General features: G+C 32.9%; 1 protein-coding gene across 4 annotated transcripts in view; it reads left to right on the top strand.

Moving 5' to 3' along the window:
- HACE1 (HECT domain and ankyrin repeat containing E3 ubiquitin protein ligase 1) overlaps nucleotides 1-12,338 on the top strand; it is a 96,249-nt gene that overhangs the window by 57,615 nt on the left and 26,296 nt on the right. For all 4 annotated transcript variants that reach the window (XM_058307196.1, XM_058307200.1, XM_058307199.1 and 1 more), the window contains 6 exons: nucleotides 4,084-4,421; nucleotides 4,912-4,980; nucleotides 5,218-5,305; nucleotides 10,384-10,495; nucleotides 10,592-10,689; nucleotides 10,856-10,943. In XM_058307196.1, the coding sequence (XP_058163179.1) occupies nucleotides 4,084-4,421; nucleotides 4,912-4,980; nucleotides 5,218-5,305; nucleotides 10,384-10,495; nucleotides 10,592-10,689; nucleotides 10,856-10,943 (793 nt within the window). The remainder of the gene's footprint in view (nucleotides 1-4,083; nucleotides 4,422-4,911; nucleotides 4,981-5,217; nucleotides 5,306-10,383; nucleotides 10,496-10,591; nucleotides 10,690-10,855; nucleotides 10,944-12,338) is intronic.

The following is a 12,338-nucleotide window of genomic DNA, read 5'->3' as shown; positions in this document are numbered from 1 at the left end:
AGTCAGTCTCTACTTTCCATTTTATTAACTTGGTACTCTTAACATGTCACTTTATTGTTAGAGTTAACTAATGGGTTTTCCATTAAGAACGAACAAGTTTATAGGCCATGTGTTTCTGGTAGGTGAACTTGTTCAACATCCTGTTGTTAATTTTCTGATTTATTTTAGAAGTCCTTTAAATTTATCTTAATACTAGCCATTCTTTCAGTGTTAGGAGATTTTTATGTAGTGTAAGAACTTTGGAGCATGTGAAGGAGAAGGTAATTCCTGTTATTTAAGCAGGATAAACATGGGAAGAGAATTTAAGCTTCCTGCAGAGATGATGTGCTTCTTAGTGTATGAATAGAAAGTTGTGACTTAAGTTTCATAAAATTATAATTTGGAAAATTTGGAAGTAAAGAAAGATTGAGAAACTTTTCCTTTTATGTTTAAAATCTTACCTTTTGCTTTGTAGCATCAAGCTGAGAATAATCAGAGTAACACAGGATTTCAAGATACTAGTAATGAACTTAGTATTGCTTTCCTGTCAAATTTGTACTACACAGGATCACAGAGATCTTGAAATTATTTTTAGTTGTCCAACAAGTTTAGGATTATATATCATAGTTTTGAAATATAATTTAAACATGTTTTGTAAATCATGTATGATTCTCATATCATTGTTACTATATGTGGAATATGATTCTGTGGTAAGCATCATTCAGTGATAAGAAATGAAGCAGTAGTTTTACGGTGCCAAGAAGCCTGCTGAATTTTTCTATAGTAATTGACTCACACTGTATGGTAACAATTGCTATGTATGGTGTTTCATATTATATCTAATTATTATTTATAAATATATAAATTAATATATGTTTTATGAATATAGAAAGTATCAGGCATATGATATGGCTTATTTTTTATTTTTAAAATTCATTTTAATCCTTTTTGTCTGTGGCTGCTATCACAGTAGAAAGTAAAGTTATTTTTCACAATATTTGTTTTTATTGTTGAGGAATGAATTTTCTGAATAAGGACAATTCCCTAAGGAAAAACACCTCAAGGCTGGAATTTAGTTTTACTGGATAAGTGATTGAAGAAAGAAAAGGTGGGAAAAAGAGAAAAGTAAAGGCCCAGGATGGTTTACTATTTTTTTCTTAATGTTCTTCTAAATCTTTGTTCTGCTTCTTTATTAAGAACTCAAACTTTATAGTGTTTTTATTGTCACTCTCATTTTTACACAGATCTACCTTTTTCCCCTCAGATGTCTTTTTTGGATTATTCAAAATTTGCCTTTAATTTTTGGCACGTTGTCAGTATTTGAAGATAGGATTTTTATAATTTCAGGCTGAGTGCTCTCTTCAAGGTTAGCGTATATCATTTTGTGCTCTAAACTTCCTCTCTATCCAGTGTATTAATTTCCTAGGTTTTATCCCTTCTGTAGAGGCCAACTCTTACTTTCTTGTTTTATTTCAAGCAGTCTTATATTACCACCTTGTCTTTGCATTTTGGAAATTCATTTTCTCATGTAAAACTAAATGGTTTTGCTCTCATAAAGAGTTCATTTTCATCTTCTACAGTGGGTTTAATGTTTTGCTCATGAAGAGAAACTACAGACTCAAACTTGGATAACAATTAGAATTTTAAGATACCTTCAGTGATGATATCCTTTCAGTGTTTATGGCAGCTGGTGCTTATTGCTCTTCATTTAATCAGCTCAGGGACTCTGAATCCTCCAGCTATTTAAACTAACCATGGAAAAAGCCATATTTTTGAGGAAGGGGAAGTATTCATTTCAGCCTCAGAGGGAGTATATTTAATTTCTCTTTAAAAAAAAGGTTAATATTGTGCTTACCTTGCTACCAACTATGTACTTGTTAAAATATTTGTTGAATGAGTGACCTAGGTTTTTGTGGATGGTGATGTTGTGTTTTGTTTTTTGTTTTTTGTTTGTTTGTTTTATTGTCCTTGGGTTAATGTTTAAGTGAAGACCTAGGAATGTTTTAGTTGTTCGCAAATTCAATAACTAAAAGAATCTCAAAGAGAATGTGCTAGAAACCTGAAGACAAGTAAACATAGGCTGAAGATGCAGTAGAAGGATTTGTTAGATGATAAGGAAAAATTTCTTGGCAGAATGAGTTATTTAAACATTTTCTGAGGTTCCAAATTAGGTTCTATACAATCTTTCCATAACGGTCTTTAAAAGTAGGATTATTTCATTTACTTGGACTATTTTAAGAATGGGTTTTAAGCATATGGACTCAATTATAGCTTTCTATGATCATAAGAGATTAAAAAGGTAAAATTTCCTTTTTCGTTCTTCTGTAGAAAGATAGTTTGTCATTCTCAATGGAATATTTAAAATAGTTTAGGAATGAAGAATCGTTTAATCTCCCTCCTTTTTAAAAACTATTAATTTTTACTTGGCATTAAAAATGTTCTAGCAGAGTTTTTAATAGCAGTTTTGCATTTACCTTTCTTCTTGTTTTAAAAACTACTGTTTACTAGAGATGGTATATATATATATATATATATGTAATACGTAAATATATCATCATCTATATTATTTGTCCTGTTGTACCATTTGTGATTGATTTTTTTTTATTCACCCCCCCCTTTGCGGCTTGCTTGCTGTCTGCTCTCTCTCTGTCCATTCGCTGTTTAATAGAGATGATATATATATATATGTAATACGTAAATATATCATCATCTATATTATTTGTCCTGTTGTACCATTTGTGATTGATTTTTTTTTTATTCACCCCCCCCTTTGCGGCTTGCTTGCTGTCTGCTCTCTCTCTGTCCATTCGCTGTGCCTTCTTCTGTGTGTCTGTATTTATTTATTTATATTTATCCCCCCGCCCCTTGCGGCTTGCTTATTGTCTGCTCTCTCTGTCCATTTACTGAATGCTCTTCTGTTCTCTATTGTGCTTGTGGGCTGGGTGGCACTCCCTGGCGCTTGCAGGCCGGGCGACACTCTGCAGCGTGTGGGTGAGCCTGCCTTCACAAGGAGGCCCTGGGACGTGAACCCAGGACCTCCCATATGGTAGATGGGAGCCCAACTGATTGAGCCACAGCCGCTTCCCTGTAGCATTTACGATTAGGATTTTAAAAAGAAGTTTTTGTTTGCTATTAATTTGTGGGAGACATTTTATTATTCTAAAAAAGGAATAAACAGTGTGGGAGTAAGAAGCAGTTTATTTCCCCTTTCCCTTCCCCTCCCTCCCCCCCTTTTTTTTAACTGGTTGTTAATCTTCATCTGGAATTAAGAATTTTCTAGCCATTATTTTAATAGAAATTTTGTAGTGGTATTTCTTGTTTTAAAAATTACTAGTTACTAGAATTGGGTTTTGTGGGTGTGTATGTATGTGTGGGTAAGCCTGTATACCTATATGCTTGTGCATATTTATATATACACATATATCATGTCATATTGTAAAATTTCATCATAAATTGTCAAAATTCTAAGAATTACATATTTGAAAAGTAGTACGTATACTAAGTTGTTTATTAAATTTGGTAATTTTCAGTTTTTAAATTAGAAAAGACCTTTTTTCATCTATTGAAAATTGACATTTATCATATTGATACAATAAAGGTTAGGGGGATTCTATATATATAAGAAATGTATACCTTTAAAAGTAAATATTTGAGAATTAAAAGCAGTGTGGTTGCTTATGTATCTTCTCTTTTTAGATTTAATATTTTCATTTTATGTTTCAAGGAATAAGTAAATGCAAAGTACTTTTTTGTTATAAATGAAAAAATTGTTATCTGTGTTTCTTATGATGTGTATATATATATATATATATACACATATATATATTTTACTTCTAGGCATTACTGTTACATTAACTTGGGAAAATAGAAATACCTAGAGTAAAATTTGCTGTATTATAATATTTGTTTCGCTGTGTGGGTTATTTATCCTGGAGGTTGAGTAATGATGTATTTTTTTGTGTTTGTTTGTTTATTGGAGGTACCAGGGCCAGGGATTGGACCCGGGATCCTTTATGTGGGAAGCTGGCACTCAGCTACTCAGCCACACCAGCTCCCCCAAGTAATGATGTTTTAATTTTAAAAAAACTTTTCTTTTTCCTTTAGCCTCTGGAATTGCTTTGGCACTCCTTAGATGAATGGCTAGTTTTAATTGCTACAGAATTGATGAAAAACAAAAAGGACTCAACGAATATCACTTCTATTTTACTGAAACAAAAAGGCCAAGACCATCAAGATGCTACTTCCATTCCTCCATTTGAACTTCCAGGACCTGGGAGCTGTGAAAATCTATCTACTGACACAGGGGAATCTAAACCAGATGCTCTTGCAGGGAAACAGGAAGCTAATGCAGATTGTCAGGATGTTATTTCTATGACAGCCAACCGCCTAAGTGCTGTCATTCAAGCTTTTTACATGTGCTGTTCTTGTCAGATGCCTCCAGGGTAAGAAGATTTCTGCTTATTTTCTTCTTTGATACAGGAAGAAAATCTCTGATATTTTTGTTATTTCAGTAATAATAAATAAATTTGTTGGTATTTGTTTCTATTCTGATCTTGTATTAGGATATTCATACTATTTTAGAAGCCTCCCTAAAAGTATTTTAATTTAAGTAAGTGATATGTAGGTTATTACTATGTAGAATGGTGAATGTCATCTTGTATAAAATCTCTTTTAATTATGTGCTTGAAGTATATAGAGCAGAGAGCTTAAAATTCCAAGATTTTAAGATGTTATTTGTTTATACCATCTGTTGATAGGAAGTTACATATTTCATTTCACAAATTAGGCATGCCTCACTTTCCTAAATTTAAAAAGATCTAAATCCATTCTTTTTTTTTTATTCTAGAAGCCAGTTGCAATTTAATACATATTTATCAAATTTGCTATATTGTATCTTTTTCTTTGTTTTCTGATGTTTTTTATTCACCACAGAATGACTTCACCCCGTTTCATTGAATTTGTCTGCAAACATGATGAAGTTCTAAAATGCTTTGTTAACAGGTAAAACTTACTGGGATTCATGGACTGCTCTTGTAGCCTTTCCTCTCTGTATGTACAGTTTCATCTCAACAGAAAGAAATGTTCCTTTGTTACTATTACTGAAGCATGCTCAGTTACAAGTGAAAGTATAGTAGGTGTGGATTAATATGTGTTTTTCTTCTGTTTTAGTATCTGAATTTGCATCTCACTGCTGCCCATCCTTCATGTCCATTTACACAAAATATTTTTTTCTTTCAGAAATCCCAAAATTATATTTGACCACTTTCACTTCCTCCTTGAATGTCCTGAATTGATGTCAAGGTTCATGCATATCATAAAAGCACAGGTAGAAATTTCTCTTAATCTAATGAAAATATGTTTGATTTGTCAAAATTTGAACACTGTTTAGTGGAATAATTATATTTGAGACCTCCTACTGTAAGAGGAATGCGATTACATGTTACTTTAGTGTGGGCAGTAAATTTTCTTCTTCAAGAAGTGTTTATTGAGTGCCTACTATGTGCGGAAGCCTGTGCAAAGACAGCAGAACACATAGCCACCTTTCCCTGAATAACCTTCATGGCACAGTAGTCCTGTAAAACAGGTAGTCTTTGAGAAAAGGATTTTATCACCAAATACATTTGGGATATAACATATGTCCTGTTGGAGGTTTATAAAGCACATTATCATGTTAAAGGTTTTGAGATACCCTTTGGTGAAAATATTGATTTAGTTTTGTTAATCCTCCAAACATATTTGACCCAGCAATCTCGCTCCCTTCCTCCCAGTGTTGTTACTGTTTGTTCTACATATCTTGTGTTTCATGAAACATGCTATGGAAAAGCTTGTTTTGCTACTTGCTAGTTGTGTGATGTTGGGCACATTTCTTAGCATCCTTGAGGCTTGGTTTCTTTGTCTATAAAATAGAATTAATGACGCCAACCTTACAGAGCTATTGTGAAGAATAAACTGTAAAGTGACTGATATATAGTTACTGCTCAATAAATGGTAGCTCTTTTGGAGAAAGAAATCATGTTTCCTTTCTCCAAGAAGATCTTAATTAAATCTACTGGGGGATATAATAAATGTACCTATAAAATAGTAATTATAATATTAACTGGTTCTTGAGGAATTTAAGGGAGGAAGAGCTTTTTTCTGGCTGCTGACATCAAGGAAATTTCAAAGAGAAAGTAGATTTTAAGGTGGACTTTGAAAAATGTACAAAATTTTGTTGTGAGCAAACAGGGAGGGTTACATACTAGCCAAGCCATGGGCCAGGGAATGTAAGTGGAAACATATAAAACTACAGTGGTGGAGGAGACATTTTGAGTAGGTAAGGAGTGAGATAGAATTCTAGAAGGTTAACTTGGAGTCATATTGTGATGGAGGATGTCCATGCAGTGAAGGGGCCATTTCAGCAACTGGAGATTGGTTTCATATGAAGGGGTTGATGAAGTGAGTGAGTATTGTAAAAATAATGGGAGCGTGGTTTCTCAAATGTAAGTGAAAGGAGTTACAAAATGGAAGAAATTTGAATAAACCATGAGCTGCTGGATTAGTATTGGAGGTATCAGTGTGAACCTACATTTTAAAATATAGATATAGTAATCCTGATAATCAGCTTTTTGTCTCTAAATACACTTCTCCATTAAAAGGAACCAGGGTTCATTGGTTCCAAGGCTAGGCAAGGGAAAATAAAGATGATCCTGGAACATCTTATTATGCCAGAAAGTAAAGAAGTATTCAAAGAATGATGAGTTAATGACAATAGGATAGAGAAGTCAACTTGAATGGACTCCCAGTCTCCAAATCTGAAACAATTTAAGCATCAGAATAAATAATGATAACAAAGATTATGAATAAAAAGTAACCTATCAGTAGGAAAGTTTGATGAGGGATGGGATATTGAAAAAGTCTCAAAGTAACTTCCCACAAAATACTTACTAATTACAAAGAGAAAAAAAAGTAATTTTACAGTGGAAAACTTGGCAGTGAGCAAAGCTGACATACCAGTGTGTCACCTGGTAAGATGCACTGAGAAGAACACAGCATCACTTCTGTGATATTCCTGTTAAAGCATAGCATGGATCTAATCATGATGGAACATCAGACTAACTCCAATTGAGAGACATTCTTTAAAATAACCAACCTGCAGTCTTTAAAAGTGTCAAGGTCATGAAAATTAAGAAAGCACTGAAAAATTGCCAGAGTAAAGGAGACTGCAAGAGACATGACAAATTTTATTATAAAAGGCATTATTGGGACAATTGGCAAACTTGAAATGGGGGTCCAAGGGTTAGATGTAGTAATATATCAATGTTAATTTCTTGAATTTGATGGTTGTTATGTGTTAATATAGGAGAATTCACTTGTTTGCAGGAAGTATACAAGGAGTATTTAGCGATGATAGGACGTCATGTTGGTAACTTACTCTGACCTCAGGGGAAAATAAATTACTTCATATTGTATTGTACTTGGCAGTCTTTTGTAACTTGGAGACTATTTTTTTAAAAAGTTAAAAAAAATACTACTTTTGCTGAGGAATTGATTTCTTGTTCTCTTGGTGGTTTTCAGGTTGCCACTAGTTAAAGGGGGAGGCATTTTATATTGCTGTACAAATGCTATTAAGAGGAGCATCTGTATTCAGTCCTGTTTTATGAATTATTTTATGGAAACCCAGGTACTCAGAGAAAGTGTGCATACAGAAATGTGCCCTATGGTTGTGTTTGCGTGTGTGTTTTGATCTTGTAGGTATTAGTTTTTGAAGGTAGCATTTTGTGCTTCATAATGTTCCATTTGAAATGTTTTATTTAAAACAATTACCATTTGTTTTTGTTTCATGTTTCATAGTTTATAGGAAAAGGGCATCTTTAATATTTAATATCTTGTATTGACAAGTTAGTTTACTATAATTTTGAGTAGTTATTCAGAACAATTTTAACATCTATGTGAGTGAAAAGAAGAACACCTATTTATGAGCCTTTTTTGGTGTTAATTGTTCCACAAGGTACTTAAACTCTTGGTGCTGCACTTTTCTTTAAAATGGTCAGGAGTGTCCTTGTTCTGATAGTGTGGTAAGGATTACATGTGGTAATGACATAAAGTGCTTAAAAGAGTACTAGGCTTGTGTTTAATAAGCATTAGCTATATTTTGATTCTGATTAGAATTATGATTATGTTCTACATTTCCATTATTTTATTTAGTCCTTGCAGTTAGCCCTTGAAATAGGCATTATTATCCCTATTTTATAGGTGAGGAAACTGAAGTTTGAGAGGATTAGTAATTTCCTGAAGATCATAAACCTATCAAGTGACAGAGCCAGAGTTTGAACCCATGTATATCTGAATTCAAGGCCCATGCTTAAATACATTACTTCTGTGTAATGCTTTTTTCCTTTCATCTTTTACCAAAATTTTAGAAATAATCAGCATTAAAATTTTGAAAACTTTATATTTCTGCCTGTTAACTAATAATGAAATATTCAGTTTATATGAGATAAATAACAGCTGTGCTTTATTTAAAATGTGGGGGAACTATTAGAAAGATGGCCAAAATTATACATTTAGTTTTAAAAAGGAAACATTTGCTCTTTCTTTGAAAGAGCAGATATTAAAAAAAAAAAAAAAAAAAAATCTACAGAAGTTAATCTCTCACCAGGTATCTAAATAATTAGTAATATTTTTTATTAAGAATTAATAAAAAGTGATCTTTAAGTCTTTTAAAGCAAAACTGTTATTAACTTAGCTTAAGTGGAAAAATTAATAGTGTCCTACAAACTGCCTAAAAGATAACTTTTTGTTTTGTTGGATTGTATTCATCATCTTGATCTCTTGTAGCTCTTCACTTTTGTGGTATTGTACCACCCTGCCTCGCCGTTGATTTTTCTATTTATATCATTTGCTAAGCATATTTGCAACCCTTACCGTGACCATAAACTTCTCCATTCTTCAGGTTTGTTTCCCTATATCTGTAATGTCTTGAGCAAGGAAACTTAATGTGTTTCTAATTTCAACTTTGTGCAGGGCTCTATTTCTAGTCTTAACTGTAGCACTTTGCACTATTTTGAAGACCTTACTGTATATGTCCCACAATAACCTTAAACTTAGAATATCCAAAGCTATATTCATTATCATTCCACCAGTGTCATCTGGAGGGGAGGAGGTTATATGTAGATTTTCTCTCTCTAGACTATCTATAAGAAGTTTCTACAATAAGTTTAATCTGTATTCAAAGGTGTTGTGTCTCTCAGATTTGTTTTATTCTTTCTCCTTCCTGCCATGATCAGAACCTTACCATCCAATACCTATTACTGTTACTGCTGCCTCCTTACTTTATACTGGTGCTAGACTAATTTTAATTATTGCATTTATGTTATTCCTTTGACCAGATATCCACAGTGGCCCCTGTATCTTTTGTTTGATTTTCAGGATCCATAATTATGTTCTCAGTTTACTTTTACAAACTCATTTCCTTCAACATATGTGGAAGTAATACTACTGTTAAGCCATCGATTTCACTGTATCTTCCTGTATGCCACAATTTCTCCTTCTCCGCCTTTTTCCATGTCTCCCTAAGCTTGATGGACCGTCTTTCCTCACTGCTTGAAGAAGACCTATTGAGTTTTAAGTCTTAGTTCAAACCCATGACCTCATGAGGACTTTGCATTCCACTCATCTGCACAGTCTCTAAATTCTTAGTTCATCTATAGTCTGTATTTCACTGTTTAGAACTTGATATTTTATACATTTTTTAAACTGTTAGTCTCCTCAACTGCTCTTAGCAGTGTTGAGCACATACTAGGTACTTGATAATACTTTCTGATTACCATAAAAATTACACATCACTTGGCAGTTTGCTAACTTGACTGGTGAACAAAAGGTAGAGACTTTCTTCAGTGTTCAAGAGACCTTATTCTTTAATTTTCAGGTTGGAGGAAGGGGAAAAAAATAGGATAACAAATTCCTTTCTTCTCGCTGCATGTATTCCAAAGCATAGAAATAAAAATAATAATTAGGTATAAAAGACTATTTTGATGAAAAGTTAAATGGAACATTTAGCATACTTTTTTCTGGGTATGAAAATTGATTTATAAGCCTTGTGTTTAAAAGAAATTGAGGGAAAATGTGTTCAGTTGCATATCGCTTATTAAATTCTTAGATATAACCTTGTAATTTATCAAGCCTTTTCTGTTGAAATGCAGAAAATTTTGGAAAATAAATTCTGTAGGTATTCAAAGTATTTTAGCCAAGAGATGCCTGTTTGTGAATCGTTGTCAGATTATTAGAACATTATCTATTAATTACTTATTACAAGTAAAGGTCTAAGAATGATTATTTGAAGAAAGGACATTTGGTATATTGGTTAAATGAATCTTATAACTAGATGAATTGTTAACATATTTTACTGTTATTTTTTTGGGATAGCCATTTAAAGATCGCTGTGAATGGTTCTATGAACATTTGCATTCCGGACAACCAGATTCAGACATGGTACACAGGCCAGTGAATGAAAATGATATCCTGTTGGTTCACAGAGGTATGTTTAACAAAGAAAGTGATATATGTGTGAGGTACAAAATAATTTGTTATTGTAAATTGTAATATGTAAAATTAATCAATGCTATATATTTAGATTCTATTTTTAGGAGTAGCTGTGAAGTTGTGTCAAAAGCAAATTGCGCAAAGCTAAAGCAAGGGATTGCTGTACGGTTCCATGGAGAAGAAGGCATGGTAGGTAAAAAATAAGTGGTATAGGAATCACTATATATAAAAGTTTCAAGTATAGTTTAATATTTAATTGATATGGAAGAAATTTAATATGATTTTAATTATTTACACAAAAATTCCCCATACAGTATATTTATGTTGATGCTTAATTTTATTTTCTTGAACTCAGGGTCAAGGTGTTGTGCGTGAGTGGTTTGATATTCTGTCTAATGAGATAGTCAATCCTGATTATGCATTGTTTACCCAGTCAGCTGATGGTAAGTTGTATGGTCTAGATGACTTTTTCTGTGGCATGTCACATTTTTCAAACTACTTTAGTACTTTTTATCCTTTGCATCCTGCAGTAGCCAGTGAGCTATACAGAGTATTCCTATTGCATAGAAATAAAAACTGAAATTTAGAGTTTTTATTTATATTTACATAGTTAGAAAGTGATAGAATTGTGAGAATTGTGAACCTAACTCAGTCTAGCATTCTTTCCTCAGAATAGTTCGTTCTCAAAAACTTGTCCCAAAGACTAGTGCTGGCTCCAGGGAAGTTTTCATCAGCCATTTGTAAAATAAAACTGAATTTATTCGATTTAAGTGTTATCCTTTAGTCTACTTTTTTGATATTAAAATTTACTTTTATGAAATAATGGTGCTAGATTATAAAACAAAACTTGAAACAATCAAAGTCCTTATTTGGAAAAATAAAATCTGTTTTTAATCTTGTTTAAGTCTCCAAGTCTTAAAATTTATTGGTCATGAAAATCAAAGTCTGGAAATCACAATATTGCCTTAATTAATAATCTATGTGTAGTAACTTTATTTTCAATTCTTTTCAAAGATCAAGATCTGGCAGCTAAAAAGCTCTCATTTAACTATTTAATACACTCTCTTTCTTGAGATGGTGTTTGTGACCAATGATATTATAGACTATAAATGGTTACCGCATCATTCGTGCGAGATGTATTTGAGAGCTCTCTAACTTGACACTCATATTCCAAATGAAGGCTCGGTGTGATTTCAGTTTATAAATGTTTTCTACTGTTCCTTTTTTTTCCTTGAAAATCTTACCCCCCCCCCCCCCCCAGTGTTTAAATTCTTTTATAAAGACAATAATACCTCATTAGTTGTAGCTTCTGATTGCTTCCAACCAAACCAGCAGGAAATCTCCATTTAATAAGAAGAATGACTTGAGGGGAGGCAAGGGGGTTAGGCTTCAGTGATGCTGGGGAGCTGCAGGCATTCACCTATATGATGGGTTCCTCGGGCACACTTTGCATATTTGAAATGATTTAGGATTATGGGACTGCCTGCTTGAACTCCATAATAATCTTTGATTATTTGCTGAGGTGAATTTGGTGTCTTTGTGATTTTGCAACAGATTTCATGAGGCACCAAGTTTAGTTGTGTAGGCCTAATCATTTGAAGGTAGATCTAGCATTAAGCCACTATGTTTTAGGCTTATTTCTTTTACGGTCCCTTGTTTGGAGTCTGTCTCTTTACTTTCATAACTGAAAAATAGACTGATGTGGACTCATTAGTAGAGGTACTTTTTAATACTACCAATTTATAGCAAAGCATAGATTGAAACACATAGACTATGAAGATTTTGATTCGTCCTTTTTATAAGCCATGTAGATCTCTTTAGGATAAATCTAGGTGAAC

This window comes from Dasypus novemcinctus, chromosome 11, assembly GCF_030445035.2.
Source record: "Dasypus novemcinctus isolate mDasNov1 chromosome 11, mDasNov1.1.hap2, whole genome shotgun sequence".
NCBI classification, from domain to species: Eukaryota; Metazoa; Chordata; class Mammalia; order Cingulata; family Dasypodidae; genus Dasypus; species Dasypus novemcinctus.
This window is presented reverse-complemented; position numbering and strand designations above follow the sequence as displayed.